The sequence below is a fragment of the Balaenoptera physalus genome, assembly GCF_965194825.1.
Source record: "Balaenoptera physalus genome assembly, chromosome: 5".
NCBI lineage: Eukaryota > Metazoa > Chordata > Mammalia > Artiodactyla > Balaenopteridae > Balaenoptera > Balaenoptera physalus.
The window spans coordinates 53,698,917-53,716,429 of NC_138884.1; the positions used below are offsets into that span (position 1 = coordinate 53,698,917).

At 36.9% G+C, this 17,513-nt stretch overlaps 1 protein-coding gene across 2 annotated transcripts in view; it reads left to right on the forward strand.

Moving 5' to 3' along the window:
• Window positions 1-17,513, forward strand: part of PRKG2 (protein kinase cGMP-dependent 2) — a 97,033-nt gene that overhangs the window by 40,992 nt on the left and 38,528 nt on the right. For both annotated transcript variants that reach the window (XM_082463796.1, XM_082463795.1), the window contains exons 7-11: window positions 6,950-7,027; window positions 8,633-8,727; window positions 11,726-11,794; window positions 15,832-15,930; window positions 17,284-17,437. In XM_082463796.1, the coding sequence (XP_082319922.1) occupies window positions 6,950-7,027; window positions 8,633-8,727; window positions 11,726-11,794; window positions 15,832-15,930; window positions 17,284-17,437 (495 nt within the window). The remainder of the gene's footprint in view (window positions 1-6,949; window positions 7,028-8,632; window positions 8,728-11,725; window positions 11,795-15,831; window positions 15,931-17,283; window positions 17,438-17,513) is intronic.

Sequence of the window (17,513 nt, forward strand, 5' to 3'; positions counted from 1 at the left end):
CTTCTGAAATATATAAAAGAAAATTGGATTTGCATGTGTAAAGTGACATTTGATTTACATATTTTAATCTTTTTAGTATATTTTATAAAACTAATCTGCCTCACTCAAGAGGCATTTGATCTTCTGCAATTAACATCACAATCCCTTACAGAGTTTTCGTAGTATGAAGGAGTCAGTGATGCATAATTAGGTCATGGAGTAGAGAAAGGGTATATTGGGACTTTCGTGAACAGGCTTCTGAATCAAGCCATGAAACACTCCATACTTGAAAATTCTAAGCTATGAAAAGACATTAAAACAAACAAACAAACAAAAAAAACCCCTGTACTTAAGAAGCACTTTACCTATTTTAACATCTAGAGGAAAATGGCGTATTGGGACGTGTTCAAAAATTCATATTAGGCATCATGCAGATGGTTGGTTCTTGTCCAAGACTAGTCACGTCTTTTTGTGAATAATGCTTTTATGACATGTACCTTGGATTCCAATAATATGCATTATACGAAAACCTCTTCAGAGATTAATATTCAAAGTAAATAACCTCTGTCTAACTTTTTTTTGGTGTGTGTGGGTCAATTTCATTGAAACCAAATTGCTTTTCGGGAACTTAAAGGAGGTAAGGAATAGTAAAGGAGTCAGATGTAGACTTTAAGATTTTGTAAAGCTCTTCTCAGTGGGAGACAAAAAATACCCTGCAAGACTGATTGTTGACAGATTCATGCCTCTGTCGATCTCAATATACAATGTAAACTAATACCTGTTGAGAAGGGAGCACCAACCATTTTATCCTTAAGTGTAAGTGACACCAGTAATGTTTCCATTTACGATTCATGGAACCCATCCAGCAGTTTATCAAGGACAGGCCATGATGACACAGTGCCTGGCCTTGTGTCTCCAGAGCGTTCAGATATGAAGTCATTTTCAAGAGGACTGCTTGCCCTGCATCTCTTGGGATTTTCTCAGTGTAACATAACCCAATCACAGATGTTACAAATTAATAATTCATCCTAATTTCTGAGTGTTTTTTTTAAAGCTGGAGAGGCCCTATATGTTTTTGTTAACCGAGGAAATCTGTTTTTAATATAACACTAATAGAGTAGACTCACCAGAGGGGAATTCCATGCTGACAGAAAATATTAAAATTTAGTATCATTAAAAATAAATGGTAATTTAGACATATTTATAGTCCCCACAGGCAATAGCTACAGAATATATAGATGGGGGCTCCAACCTAGTATTAATTAACGCACAATTCGAATGTGAAAGTCTCATCTTTTAAAACACCCTAGAAGGCTTTATTATATATTAGCATTTGCAGACAGCAGCGTGGTTTATAAAGGGCTCTTTATTCATACCTGGCAAACAAATGTGTCTCTGTAATGTGTGAAAATTCACAAATTCGAAAGTGATTAACAAGGGAGTAATGGGATCTATTTAGCGCCTAAGAAAAGCACATAATTTACCAGCATAGCTTGGACTAATGACCCATCAACCGGGTCCTGACCACAGCCAATCACTAATGCATTGGAGTTATGACAGAGCACCTGCTGAGCTCCAGGGCCAGCTGTCCCACAGACTGGCTCCATAATCTTTGAGAAAAACAGGCTGAATCTGGCATGCTATTTAGGAGTTGATTTTGGGTGGTTTTAAGTTTTGGTGCAGGGGGCGGGGAGGGAGTATCAGAATTTCCCATCACCAGGCAGGTGGTCTGATGTGTTTGTTAAGACTTGTTTGTTGAAGTCCTAGACCACATGGCCCGAATGTGCAGTGTTCCAACAGCATTTCTTGCTTTAGCATAAATCACCCAAAGTGTTCAGTTCTGGAGGCAGACATTGCCTTTAAACCTCTTCTCGTGGTCTAATGGGAAAAAGAGGGTGGGAAAAGTAGCAACATATTCACTGGTGCACTTTAAGAGTTAACTAATGAACACCCTAAAGCATAACACAGATTCCAAATGCAGTGTGACTATTAATGATAATGAAAATGACAATGTGACCTCTGTACCTGGCAGTTGTGTAGTACGGAAGACAAGAGTGGGAAGAGTTTCTGTTTCCACTCTCAGTGAGAGATCCGGGAAGCCTGGAATTTGACTGTGTGGTGGATAGAAAAGTTACCGAACTCTTTGTTACAAAGATTTGGTATTTGACCCAGTGACCCTCTGCACTGCCACTCTGACATGGCATCTTTCATGAAACTGGAGCTCTAGTGGGAGTGGGGCTGGGGTGGGGAATGTGAAATGTCCTTGTCCTTAATCAGATCACCAGTGATGCTGCTTAAAAGGCAGATTCCCAGGTACTACCTCACACTTACTGAATCAGAAACTCTGGGGTAGGGACCCGGAAATCCACATTTTAACATTTTAACAATACGATTCTTAAAGTTTAGTTATGAATTGAATACATGTATTTAGGGTTTGCCATAGTCTGCCTCTTTAGTCACAAGTTTTCCATTTTTCATCATTTTTTGAAAGTCTAGTTAGTCTTCCTTTCTTATAGTTCCTGCTAACACTTGCAGAAGCCAGAGGGTTTTTCTCATTTTAATGGTTACATCTAGAACCATAAAAAAGTTGAGATAATTGTGGATTTTGCCAGTTTATGGACCTGTTCATTAAAGGGGGGGCAGCTAGGTGTCCTAGAAAGTTAGCTAGTCCAAAGTGTGGAGATTAGGGTTTACGGTCAAGCCTCTGTCCCTCGCAGCTGTCAGTTAATTGTGGGGGGCATCATCTCGTCTATAAAATAAGAGGGTGCTGGCTCACATCTCTACGGGCTGTCTCAGTGTTTCAGTTACAAAATTCTATACAGTTGGCTCACCCAAATGGAGGAATTTCTGTTGATTTTCATTATTTAGGCTCTGGTTCTTTAGAAATAAGCAATCAGATACTAAATTATGCTGGAATGGTTGATAGGGTCCACCTGATCCAGGTGTGTTTGCTTTAAAATTTCTAAGGTGTTTTAACTACTGTACTTGGACAAACAAAAATGGCTGGTAACAAACCCCAATAAATGTATACAGTTTTTTAAACAATCAACTTAGGGACATGGTCACATGATGCAGGGTTTGTGTGTGTGTGTGTGTGTGTGTGTGTGTGTGTGTGATCATACATCTGACTGTGTTTCATCAATTCTTCTTTGTGATGAAGATTTCTAGCCGCACACTAAAGAAACTAAGGAAATCATAGGCTTGCTTCTTTGTCTTTGTCCTCCGTCACCTTAGATTTTAATTCTGGTTTCATATATTCTATTTACAGGCACTCAGGCTCTATCTGTCATTTTGCTAGCTATCACAGAATGAGCATTTTCTTTACATGAAAAACTCTTTCCATCTTTAGCAGTTGCTGATGTATGGTTTTCTTCTTCTTCTTTTTTTTCCAGTGTATGGTTTACTTTTAACCTCTGTCTCTCAGTCTGCCCTGGAATTGATTTCCTAACTTTCCTTTTTGCCATATACTAAGTACCTACTCTCAGTGTTTCTAGATATCTTCTTTTTCAGACTGTGGGACACAACTCATTAGTAGGTCATGAAACCAATTTAGAGGAACACTTTAAAAAAATATCAGAGTAGTAAGCATAAATATTGTTCAGATATGTTTCAGTTTTATACAAATGTGTGTGTGCACGCTCACATGTGTGTATGTGGGTGTATATGTAAAATATATTTCTTACTGTAGGTCAGGGTAAAATCTGCTTGAAAACCATCGCTTCACAGGATAGGGTCTATGGCTTCTTGGTCCTCTAAGGGACCCCTTTGCAATGTAACCACAGGACAGTAAACCACACTGTTTGCAGTTCTCTTTTTGGTCTTGGTGACCACCCTGCCTAGACTGGCTGCACTCCCCAGTTGACAAACACTGGCTAGTCTGGCATCGTAGCCAGTACTTACCACTATATATTTTTGGTCTGATCTACATCCACAGCCTTTTCTGATCTATGAAGTTACCGTCAACACACTGGGAGGTATTATTTATCTTCCTCCCATGGTTTTGGATGACAAAGACTCATCCCTGGGAAAAATACCACCAGGAAGCTTGACCCTTAAGAAACAACAAAGCTCTTTCTCAGTGTTCCCTTTCCAGCTTCTGCCTTTTGGCTTATCCGACCGACAGAAATTAAAGCTGCACATCTGCACAGACCAGAGACTGTATAATAACTGAAGAACAGCCTATAAGCAGTTCAAGAATTCTCCAGATTCCTTCTGCTTCGTATGGGTAATGGGGACTGAGACTGAGATAGGAACAGGAGAGCCTGAGGGGCAGACCGCCTGAAACAGGAACGTCTACCGTGACCCTAGCAGTTCTAGTAAAGAGAATTGAACATTAACTATATCATGAAGACCCCTGGCCTGCGGTGTCATGGTCACCCACTTAACCTTTGCGAGTCACAGTCATCTCAATGGTAAAATCGCACTTGAATCGAGTGAAGGTTTGTGATAGAGCGATAATGAGAAAAAAATAGAGAGTTGGAGTAAGCAGCCTGTGATGTAAAAACTCAAAGTATTCTTTTCCAAGTAGAACAGAAGCATGTTTTTTTGCTCACATAACAGTCCAGGGAGGATGGTCCTAGGTGGCTACTCAGAATCCTTCAGGAACCCAAGCTGATGAGCTACTCTGCCATCTTCCAGATGGCCCCTCTCCCAAGATTTCTCTGGGACATGCCGTTACAGGGGCACAAATATGAAGGCACGTGTCTGGAATGGTTCATGGGCCTGGCATGGAAGTGGCATACATGGCTTCTGCTCAGACTCTTTTAGCTAGAAGTTAACCACGTGGCCACAGCTAACAGCAGGGAGGCTGGGGAATGCACTTTACCTGTGGAAGACGTTGATGACCAGCTCACAGACTCTTTCACAGGAATTAGCAGTCAGCAGGTGACTATCTCACCCAGTCCTCACACATCGTTAGGTGTGGTCGGTCATACCATCTTAATTTTACAGAATAGGAAACTGAGGTCCAGAAGATTTAAGTAACGTCTAAGCAAACAGTTCTCATCCTCCCCCTTAACATGGCAGTCATTAATTGAGTATTTACTACATTTCAGGTTCTTTTAATGCATCAAAAATTAACTGCCTTTAATTGACTTATGGTGATAGGCAAAAATGGACCCCCTCCAAAGTATCCACATCCTAAATCCTGGAATGCATAAATGCGTTATGTTACATGGCAAAAGGAACTTTGCAGATGTAATTAAGGTTTGGGACCTTAAAATAAGGGAGATTATCTTGGACTATCTAGGTGGGTCAAGTATTATTACACGGGCCCTTAAAAGCAGAGAATTTTCTCTGGCTGGAATCAGAGAGATGCAGCAGAAGTGGAAGTCAGAGAGATTCCAAGTGTATGAAGAATTCCATGTGCCCTTACTGATTCTGAAATATTGGGGGCTCCGTGCAAGGACAGGAGAGAAGTCTCTGGGAGCTAAGGGGGCAGCCCCCAGCTCACAGCCATCAGGGAAATGGGACCTTATCCTACAACTGCAAGGAGCTGAATTCTGCCAACAACCTGATTACACTTGAAAGCAATTTTTTCCCCGGAGCCTCCAGAAAGGAACACAGCCCTACTGACACCTTGACTTCAGCCTTGAGAGACCCTGAACAGAGAAATTCAGGTGAACCACGCCGTGCCTGGACTCTCTGACCCACAGAAACTCAGATAATAAATGAGGGTACTTTCAAGCCACTAAGTGTGTGTGGTTATTTGTTACAGCAGCAATAGAAAACTAATGTGCTTATCTTCTCTCAATCTTTGAGTGTAAATGTCCTTATTTGAATTTTCTGGATTGATGAAAGTGAAATTCAAAGCAGAACTGAGATTTGAATCTAGATTTCTATGGCTTCAAAGTGCTTTTTCCCCTGAGATAGTCTGCTTCCTTCCATGAGATGTTGAATGCCTTGTAAAATGTACATAGTGCTATGTAAATAAAAGGTAAGTTTATTAGTATTAGGAGTAATGTTTATTCCATAAATGTAAATATGTTTTAAGAGTAAATGACCAAAAAAGATACTGAACTACAGCAGACACAAAAGTAGTTTTGTTTGGATTTTATTTTCAAGTCTAAAATAAAAATAAGAGAGAGCTATTGTGTTGTTCTTTATGCCTTTTACGAAAATCAAACAAGCCCATTTTTGTTTGTATAAATAATTAAGAGATCCATTTTCTATGACTTTGTGGCAATATCAAATTAAAGCAAAGTAGGGATGGAAAGTTTAATCCATCTTTTATTTTCTAAGAGACTGAATTGCTTTTTTGGTCTGGCAGATGGATGAATTACTTCTCCCTGCCAAGAATTCTCTGATTACACACACCTACTATATGAGGGAAATGAAGAAATAAGTGACAGTTTAGGATTTCATGAGGTTAAACTTTGTTGAAAAACAGAATTTACATGTAAAAATTCTAATGTCAACCTTTCATGATGATAAATCTTTGGAAAGAATCCATACGAAAGAGCTCCTTACTGTGTATGTAGAATTTTCCCAACCATTGCTCTGAAAGAAATTAGGAATTGAGGCTGATATTCCTCATATCCATTGAGGATGATATTTTCAATTTATTGGATAACGTTTGTCCTTTTTCTAAACTCTAGCGCCAGTTTCAGACTGTTGCAGATCACTGAACAGTTTATATTTAGATTATTTGGGTGAAGCCCACCTGTGGATCGGTGATAATTACCTGGCTCTCGTTTCCCTTTGTGTCTTCAGTGTCCATGCTTGAAATTCATTATTCCAGGTGAATTCTTTTTTGCCATGAAAGATAAACATAAATGCAGATAAACAAGCAAAAGTCTCCTTTTTCATGGTTTAAGACTACAATGTTTAAGACGATTACAATTACAATAGCAAAAAATAACAGAAACAGGTGTGGAACGCTCATTTCTAAGACACCAGGAGTTGTATTTCATTTGTGTCATCCGAACATCTCCGCTGCATCTAACGTTTTCTTTTTCTCTCATCCCCATAGGAATACTATGACAAAGGAGATTACATCATTAGAGAGGGCGAGGAAGGAAGTACCTTTTTCATTTTAGCAAAAGGAAAGGTAACTATTAGTTAAAGCTTACTTAAAGTAAATCAAAGAATCGTATCAAATCTGTTGGCCATAAACGCAGCAGTGTTCTGAATTGCAGCCTAAGTCCTCTGTCTGCAGTGAGCAGTTAAAGGACCTTCTCAGAAGGGTCCTGGGGAAGCGGCGGGGGGCGGTCTGAGCACTGGCTTTGGGCCCACAGGAGACTTGTCATGGGTTCCAGCTGATTTAGTAATTTCTTAGTGACCTTAGTCAGGTCACTTGGCTTTCTTTGGATGTCATTTCATTGTGTATAAAATGACTGGATTATTTCTAATAATCCAACGAGTGTGTGATTCTCAGCCCAAGGGTCTAAGATCAAGGGCTGGAACATTTCCCCATCCCACTGATAGGACAAACAACAGGTGGAAGAGAATGAACTAGACAATTGAGGACAGAATGATCAGGCATCAAGCTGTAGAACAATATGGCTCAGAACTTCAATTTGTACACAATTGCTCAAGTTGATTTAGATGCTGATGAAAATTTTACGCTAATATAGACAACAGATCTTTTTTTTTACCTAGATGTTGAGTGGATAACATGTTGCCGGTTATTCCCAGCTTGACACTTTACAGTGTTCCTCAGAGACAAAAAGCATTTGTGGAATATTGATGGAAAGGATAAAATCTTGAGCACCTGTGTCTATAAACTGTCAGATTTTTACAAATGCTCTTTCTTCCATGGAAGAGTTTATCGTCAGAGAATCAGACACTGCCCTTTGTAAACTGGTTTGTGGTTGAACTTTGAACTGGGCCCCCAGTGATGGAAAAAATTTTTTTAACATAATAGTTTCAGAAACTCTTCAGCACTCAGACCACTTTTTATCATTTCTCCTCAACCTGGACCTCATGCTTTGAAAGAATTCTGGTTAATAAACAAATTGCATTTATCATTTAAAAATTTTTAAATTTATTGTGATTTCCATAAGCGCTAACCAGAATTTCTAATCAGAATGATGCAGTCCTTCTTACCATGTTGAACTGGAATAATTCTGGCCACAAAAAGGAATACTGAAGTTTTTGTTTGGCTCTGCTCTGGGGGTTCTTGAACCTTCCTGGGCTGTGGATCGCATTGGGACTCTCATGAAAGTTGTGGACCCTCCTCCATATCCACATTTTGCCTTCAGTTTTAGAGGGTACACAGGAATCAACAAGTCAGTCATGGACATGAGATTTAGAACTCTTGATAGTCTTATTCTTGATTGATTTGTCAACTCCATTTGGCTTTTTGAAAAAATAAAGTTCCTACAGGACCATTATTATTTGCTTTGAGCATACTTAGCAAGGAATAACTGGATTCACGTAAAAAATTATAACTTTGAGTGGTGAGGTTTGGATAGAGAAGCTTCCTCTTATAAAAGGTGGATTGTGTTAAATCACAGGATTTTCTAGTCCATCCAAATGAGGTGACTATAGTTAGATTGTCATAACTACTGCAAAATTAAAGCAAAGGCTTTAATTTTTCCTTGTTGAGTCAGGTTTATACAGAATGGGAGGGTCTGGTTGAATGGGTATGTGTTCAGATTTTCCTTATTTTCTTCTCTCTCTCTCTTTTCTTAAATTATTTGACATCATTTAGGTAAAAGTCACCCAGAGTACTGAGGGCCATGATCAACCACAACTGATAAAAACTCTGCAGAAAGGAGAATATTTTGGAGAAAAAGCTCTTATCAGGTGAATCCATGAATTTATATTCCATACTTAATTCTTTGGTTGTTTTGCATGTGCACCTACCCATTGAGAGTTGTCAAACTGAGCTACCAAATTAATGGCAACCATTATCCAGGAAGTAAACAAAATTTTTAAACTGAATTCTAAAAAACATTCATTGTTAAGCAGGAAATAAGTATACTAATTTTGCACAGGAAATAATTTAGAAAGTCTTAAGTCTGCTGGTGAAAATAAAATTGGTGTTCTCTTAGAATTTTTAGTTTAAAAGAGAAAGAAATTAAAGACATGAAATGTTTAATTTTCCCATAAGAATGAGTTTTTATATTTCCAAGGTTTGAAATATTGTCCTGTTTTACCCTTTAAGAAATGATCAAATAATGACTTTACGTATTATTTGTGTTTTTAAATCATTATGTCAAAGGTAATATCTTCTTAAGAATTTTTATTGGCTCATTTTGCAAGCTTTAGAAACAACTCAAAATAGTGTATTTGACATTTCTACCTGAACCTTAGGCCTTTTGAGATATGAGTTTATTTACTGTTGATCTAAGTTATGGAAGAAACATTTGTAAAGATTAATCAAATTGCTCAGGAGACAGTATGTGCTTCCTGGAACTCAGAAAACAACCTCAAGTCTGAAAAAAATTTTCTTAAATATAAATAACTTTATAAAAATTCAAGTTAGAATTTTGAGCAACACACTCTTTTTTGGAGTTACATATGTTTTAAAATGAATACTTGAAATTAATTAAGAAAGCACTTAAAATTTATGTTATTACTAAATGCTTTTTATTTCATATTTATGCTTATAAAAATGAGTAGTGTGTCAGCTCATTTTTCTTCCTTTTTAATTTTTGTCTGTGAAGCCCTAGTTCTGCTGATTTACATGTCAGGATTACATTAAGTACAGAGCAAAGAAAAAGTGTTCATATATTACCTGAAGACAAATTTGATTCTTTAAAAATCATAAAGCTCTTATTTTTTAAAGAAATACTTAAAATTAAACTACTTAATCCTAGTAAGTTAAGTTATGGCTATTTTGTAAGCAATTTAAAAATTGAATTTAAAGACAAGTTGAATTTTTATTTCCCGTTTTCTAGCTGGTAATGAACTTGTTTCAATAACAGGGAAATTGTCCTCTTTTGTTTGCTTATTTGTGACAGAATATGAATTTGTTCATGTAATGCAATCATGTAATACCATTATTCAAGACTTTAATGTATTTGTTCTTAACATTAACACATTATTTTTCTCATATCTTCAAGCAAAACTATTAAAGTTTGAAAGTGCAGAGAAATTAGTTACAAATGCACTATAGACTCAAAATAGCTCTGGAAAGGAAATATGCTGTCTGGTTATGCTGGATCTGAAATAATTTGTGCTCTCTGTTGCAACCAGCCAATTACAGTGTTTTCCCATGAGAAACATGGGAATTTATATTTGATAAAGACACAACTCCCCAAAGCATTTAAAATGTAAAGCTAAAATCAATGACGAGGAGAGTTGGATACAAATATTTTTACATTTTTGTGCATTTTTATGCTATTACTTTTTAGGGCCACTGACTGTGACTCAATGTTCCTTATATTCTGTGTATTTTCCATGTATTTCCATTAAATAGTCCCAGGAGTTCTTTCATCATTTTAGGTGCAAAAATAAATCCATGGCACTTACACAGTTACTATGAAAGAAACAGATGTGTATTTGTAAACATCTAATACTTGTGCACTGTTTGCAGAGAATATTCCTAGTCAAAATCATGACACTGACAAGTGAAAGGGATGCCATACCTCTTTTTTTTTTTTGAACTAACAAAGCAAATAGTTTACCCATATCCAAGATCATATCATATAGATATCTACACACATACAAGTTGAGTGTAAACTACCCAGCTCCCACTCCAAAAGCATATCAAGCTGAAATGTTTCACCAGTGTCTTCTAGCAAGGATCCTGTAAACTTGGGAGGGACTGTGGGTTATGTCAGAAGGTTTCTGGATGCCAGCTATGTGGATGGGGGACCTCTCTGGAATGAGAGATGGGCTGCCGGGGTTTTCCCGGTCCCATCACTAAAGGAAGATGAAAGAACTATACTTTTTGTGATGCTGTTTTTGATGAAGTTGCTTAGAGCAGTCTTAATGTGATTGCTGCTCCAAGTTACCTTAAATAAATCTCAGAGCACTGAGTACCATATGGATGTACCTTTTTTTCAGGGTCTTTAGTTTGTAACTAATAGAGGGAGACAACTAACATAAATAAAGGTCTCTAAAGAAATACTTTACCTGGTGCTTGACCCATTGGTATTCATTAGGTAATTAAATTTACCATCATTAGATCATATGCCGTAATTCATTGTATCTAAGGGGATTATTGTAAGATGCACTATTATATTATGTACCCCTGAGAAAGAAAGACAGTGCTATTAATTACACTATGACTCATCGTCAATTGTAAGGCATGCTCTGATTTCAGAGATTTTAATGGAAAATGTACATCTTAGACTATGAAATGAAAGATTTTACTATTTCTTTAATTCACTGGGTGATAAGACACTAAAAACACTTTCTTTAGGTTTTATTCCTGACCGGTTTGTTAGAAGTTAATTACTTCAATGTTTTTCTTGTATATTTCCTTGATCAGTTCATTTCAGTTTTGGCTGCTTATTAATTAGCAATTCCTGTTTGATCAGAGTAGGGCTATCATATTTGGGCTGACACGGAGCGCAGAATGAAATTCCATACACAGTTGCACTCACTGATTCCTTTACATTCTCAGTGCATTTAGCTTCTTGTCCTCTGGATTCCTTGTGTGCATGCCCTTTATTAGGACACATTTCAAATCCTTTTTTGGGGAAGGGGTAGAGTATAAATTATGATTTTTTAAAAAAAGCATAATCTTTGGAAGGTTTAAGTGACGGTGTTTCATACCAGTAGCAGATTTCCCTAATAAAAATGGATATTTAATTTCTCACTAGAAAATTGACTTTCCTGTTTTTGTCTGCAGTGAAGATGTCAGATCAGCTAACATTATTGCTGAAGAAAATGATGTTGCGTGCCTGGTTATGGATCGTGAGTGAGTATACTGATGTTGTCGGAGAATGCAGGCTACTGCCACCTTTGAAGACTTGGCCTTCTGTTACTACAAGGGCCCATCTGTCTTCCCTTTCATCACCACTTGGAAACGCTGGCCAATCCTCAGCTGCGAGTACATTCTATTAAAATTCATGGGAAGGAACTGGGCCTTCTGATCTGAATCTGTCTGTGGCAGTGGCAGATGCTGGCAGGCTAAATATTTTGTGTGCAGAGTTTGTACATAAATATCAGCAATAGACTGTTTTAAATTCTGCATCTTACAGAGAAATAAGCTTATTAGTACTCTCATGGATTTTTCCCCATGCAATGTAGTGAACAATTTCATAATTTATTTGCTAAAATGCTCTAAGCCGTCGAAAACCTCTCTCTCTCAAAATGTAAAATGTTCATTAGCTAGATGTATATCCAGAGAAGTTTTAATTTAATGTTTGTAGTAGTTTGCAAGAGATGTGTGTCAATATTAATCTCTAAATGTCTGAGGTTATTTTTCAGAATATTTCATTTTGTGTCCTTAACTCACTTCACATCAAATTTGAATCTGACTCCTTGGATCTCTCATTAATCAGTTGAATATTTATTGACTATCTAGATATAAAAAAGGAAATTCAAATATACCAAAACTAGGCCATTGTCTGACAAAAGCCACGTATAGTCAAAAGAAACAGGGCATACTCGTATGAAATATTAACAAAAAATAGTAAAATGACAATAGGTATCACAAGAGTATGTAGATGATTGCTAATTGAATACAACATTTATTGAACATAGAATCATAGAGATTTAGAGCTGGAAAGGACTTTGGAATATTTTACAAAATCTTTTTATTATGGAAAATTTCAAACATATTAAAAAACAGGATGATATTATGGACCCCATCATGCAAGCTCAAGGATTATCAATTAAAGCCTTATCTATACCACTTCGCCATCCTCTCCCTGCCTTCTACACACTATTTTCAAGCAAATTCCAAACATAAAATTATTTCATCTATGAATTTTAGTAGCATCTCTAAAAGCTAAGTATTATTTATAATACATGACCACAATAACATAACATGCCTAAAAACTTACCAATTCTTTCTTTCTTTATTATTTTTTAATTGAGGTATAATTGACACATAACGTTATATTAGTGTCAGGTGTACAACATAATGACCCAATATATGTATACATTGCAAAATGATCACTACAATAAGTCTCGTTAACATCCATCACCACACATAGGACAATAATTCTTAGTATCACTTTGAGTTACTTTAATCTTTCCCTTACAGATAAAAAAAGTAAGTCCAGGTCAGTTAAAGAATTGCCCCAACAGTGTCATCTGTGATGGAGCAGGGACTCCTGCCCAGGTCTTCCAGTGCCTTTCAGCAGTCTTTTCACCATGCCATTTGGTTCCCATAGCATGTGTTCAGAAGGGAAGCAATCACAATACGGTGAAGTGGGAAAAGGTTTACTTTATTTTTTAAGTGTGGAAATGGGCTTAAAATTCACAGGAGTTTTCTAGGCAAAGAGGAAATGTGGAAGTCTCTCCAGGTGAGGTAAACCTTAAAAACAAAGGCATAGGGCTAGGAAGTGCAAAGCACGTTCAGATGAAGGTAATCTTTGGCGGCAGCTCTCAAATGGAAAATATATTGATATGGTATTGCCCTGGCAATGCATTGTTTTGTATATGAGTTCCTTAAAAATATATGCATGCACTAAATAGCATTAGCGGCATGGTAAAATCTTATAAATTGCTCCAAAATGCAAGGACTAAAAACAGGATAGAAAGGAAGAACTCCTCCCCCTTTTCTTTATTATAATCACATAATCAAATATTTATACAATAGCTCATGTATTCATAATCCATGTAAAGGATGCAATGGTTTTTATAGAGTTTATAAATTATTTGGAAGTTTATAATTTTAAAATGCTTAATTTACATGTGCATAGTTGAGATTCTTATAACATAGAGAATACTGTCCTGTTAGACACAATGAGACATTAAAAGTTACATGAATTTATTCTGTGCATAAGAGAAACTGAATATCAGGTATGACTGGGTTGACCTACATCCTGGATTTCCTGCGACAGTTCTGGTTATTCCAACATGTTTATGATTGGCACTCCCCTTCACTCTGGAAAACATTCAGTTTGAATGATAAATTATATGATCATCATAGCTATCACTTATAAAGCTAGATTAAGATCCCGTAATAATTCTCCCATAGTACCCTTACATCATTGTTCACACTTTATTTGATTGCTTTATTTAACATCTGTCTTCCCACTCTTCTGTTTCTTCATGAGGACAGAAACATTTACTTTGTTCGCTGCTGTTGCTGTGCCAGCATTTGACATAGTCCTTGGCATACAGGAAGCGATCCAGATGTTGGCTGAATAAAGGGCACCATCCTTGCAATGAAATATAGTGGCTGAAAGCCTATAGCTCTTTATTTCTTCTTTCCTAATTCATCATTTTCAAAACGCATACTTGAATGTTACAGCTAGAATGTTGTAGCTGTTTAAACTTTAGTTTGTGGAGAATTTCTATAGACCTGTGACACTAGTGTCACATTTAAAAAATAAAATTTGTTTACAACAATACTTCAATTAGTTTCATGGCAAGCAAGATAATGGTGACATGTAGAATAAATAAAATCAATGGGATAGGGAGGGTGGGAGGGAGACGCAAGAGGGAGGGGATATGGGGATATATGTATATGTATAGCTGATTCACTTTGTTATACAGCAGAAACTAACACAACATTGTAAAGCAATTATACTCCAATAAAGATGTTAAAAAAAAATAAAAACCAAAAAATGAAAGAGACAAAAAAAAAAAAAGTACAAGAAGTATTTCCTTTTACTTGAAAATTTCAACCATTGGGAATTTGAAATTGCATGGCAATACTCTTTTGTTTCTCACTACTGTACAGTAAGCAAAGGACGGTCCACAGAGCAGGGCAGAGAAGAGTGCAGAGTAGATCTGAAGGGGGAAATGGAAAGTACCCAGCACAGTGCATAAGATATACTTAATAATGTAAGTGTAGGTTGGTGGTCAGTTAAATGTAGGTAGAGGTCTTCAGGGCTAGGCAGGCAGTAAGCGGCAACAGTACACTAATGAGGTGAACTCTGGTTTATTAGTTTTAGGTGTTTTGAGGCAAATTTTCATTCCTTTCATTTTTTTATGCCCAGGAGCTTAAGATTTACTGAGGTGATTAAAGCATGGTTTCTAGAAGGATACTGTTTTGTAGTAGGGAAGAGAACTACCCTGAAAATCACGAATCCAGGTAGATTGTCAAGTGTGGGGTGCGGAAAGCACTGGAAGGATAATCCAGAAAATAGGTTTGTTTGGTGAGGAAGGGGATTATTTTTTTCTCATGGGCGGTGCCCTATGTAAGAATTCCCAGAGACAAGGGACCGGGGACAGGCAGATTGGATGGGACACGTAACAAACCTGTGATCCATGAGGGTGAGGGAGGTCAGGGGAAGATGCTGGCTGAGCCTCAGACAGGGAGCTACTAAGTTAAGGTAAACAATTTGGATTTAATTATGAAGGAATGTGAAATGAGTAGTATTATCTAGGGACAAAGAAGAGATAAATTGTATCCTTGACTTTAAAAATAAATAGCTTAATTAATTTGGTTAAGCAAAGTTAGAAAAATCTGGAACCCATGTAACCTGTTGATTCAGTAAACAGATCATGTAGCCTATTTCCTTTTCACTGTCTTCTTTAAAAAAAAAAAAGAACAATATTGGTAAACCTGAACCACAAGGGGGAAAATTACAGAAATGGTGTCTCTTCTCATTGATAGCCTCTTTGCTTTCAGAAACTCAAAGGATCAATTATATAGCTTCCAATAACTATTCTACAGGTGACAGCAATTTTAATGTAACATAAATTATTGAAAAACAATTTGCAAAGCTGTGAATAACCATACAAATAGTCTTTTATGAGCTTAAGAAGAATGGCAAGTTGCAATGGTAACTCTCAGCGCTGAGCTTTTTATTTTATCTTATTTTATTCATTTAGAACATTCAACCAAACAGTCGGGACTTTTGAAGAACTCCAAAAATACCTTGAAGGGTATGTGGCAAACCTGAACCGTGATGATGAAAAAAGACATGCGAAGTAAGTGGGGGAATATTTTCCTAAGCCGGATGTGACTTCTGGCAGTTGATAAAGAAGGGGACTGAAGGGTGTGATTTGGTGTGGCGTAACTTTTAGTGTGTTGCCATTAGAAAATTTGGGGGAGTTCTTTTAAATTGTTCTTCCACAAAGAGGATACCATTTGCCTGGTATCCTCTACCAGGATAATAATAGTATGGCTATTATTTTGTCAATAAATAGTTTCTTATTTTCGGTGATGAGTAGTAATGTTAGGAAGAAATTTCCTGATAGGGAACCCTGGGAAAGGGATTCTTTACATTGACTGGTGACTTAGTTCAAAAGGACATTAATTCAGAAAGGAAGGCTCTCCTGCCCATGGAAATCAAACAGGAATACCAAGGCATAGCATAGCCCATTCATTCTGATTCCAGGTAAAGAGCTAGGGCTAGAGTCTGGGTTATTTCAAAATATAAGGGAGCTATAATTGCCCATGGTCTTGTGTGTTGGGTTCTAAACGTAGTAATACTGATGAAAATGGTTTTTTGTTTAATAGAAACAATACTTTGTAAAATTAAAATTATTTGAAAATCCTTTGCTAAAACATTTTGTAGAATGAATACTTAAGCATATATTCACCAGATAGTACCATTAAAATTGAAGAGTCAAAAGTTCTAGAAGACTGACCTTTGAGTTAAATTAGAGCATTCAATCAGGACTGCATAAGTTTTTTTTGTTGGTTTTTTTTCTTGCAGGGAGTATACTTGCAGTTCTTATGTCAAAGGCCTTTTGTAGTGAGAACAATTTATGAATATGTAACCCAGAGCAGTAAACTCTAATTAAAAGAGAATTGAGTATTGCCAAGTAACAATACTTAGACATAAAATATGAACTGTATTTTTCATGTTTCACAAAGCAGTTATTCTGGTTCAGCCAGAGAAATCTTCAAGATCTGACAAAAATAGCAAAATATGGCAAAGATTCTCAGTGTGGAATCCTCCTGTATGTGCAGCAAAGGAAATGGCTCTCTTTTCTGGTTTTATTTCCTCTCACTGATTCTTTGTTTTTTAAACAGCTTTATTGAGATGTATTTCAAATACCACACAATTCACCTGTTTTTACCTCTCATTGATTCAATTTGACTTTTGTCTATTTTTTATTGTGTGTGAGTATATCTGTTTTTTTATTTGTATAGTCTATTGTTTTTCTCCCCAGATGTAACTGAATCTGATCCTATAAAAGTTGAGATAAGCTCCATGGTAACTATGGGCAGTAATTACTGGCAGAAATAAGACTGTTGTAAGGGTGGAATTTATGTGTGGCATGACCCCTGCTTGCCCAAGGGAGCGTATGTAAAGTTTCTCTTATCTCCTACAGGAGATCCATGTCTAGCTGGAAGCTGTCCAAAGCACTCTCTTTGGAGATGATTCAGCTGAAGGAGAAAGTGGCCAAATTTTCCTCATCATCCCCATTCCAGAACCTTGAGATTATCGCAACACTGGGCGTTGGTGGGTTCGGAAGAGTTGAGCTTGTAAGGGGTTTACGTTTCAAGCATCTGAGAGAAGCCTTTTGACTTTTTTTTGTTTTGTATTCCAGTGTATGTCGGA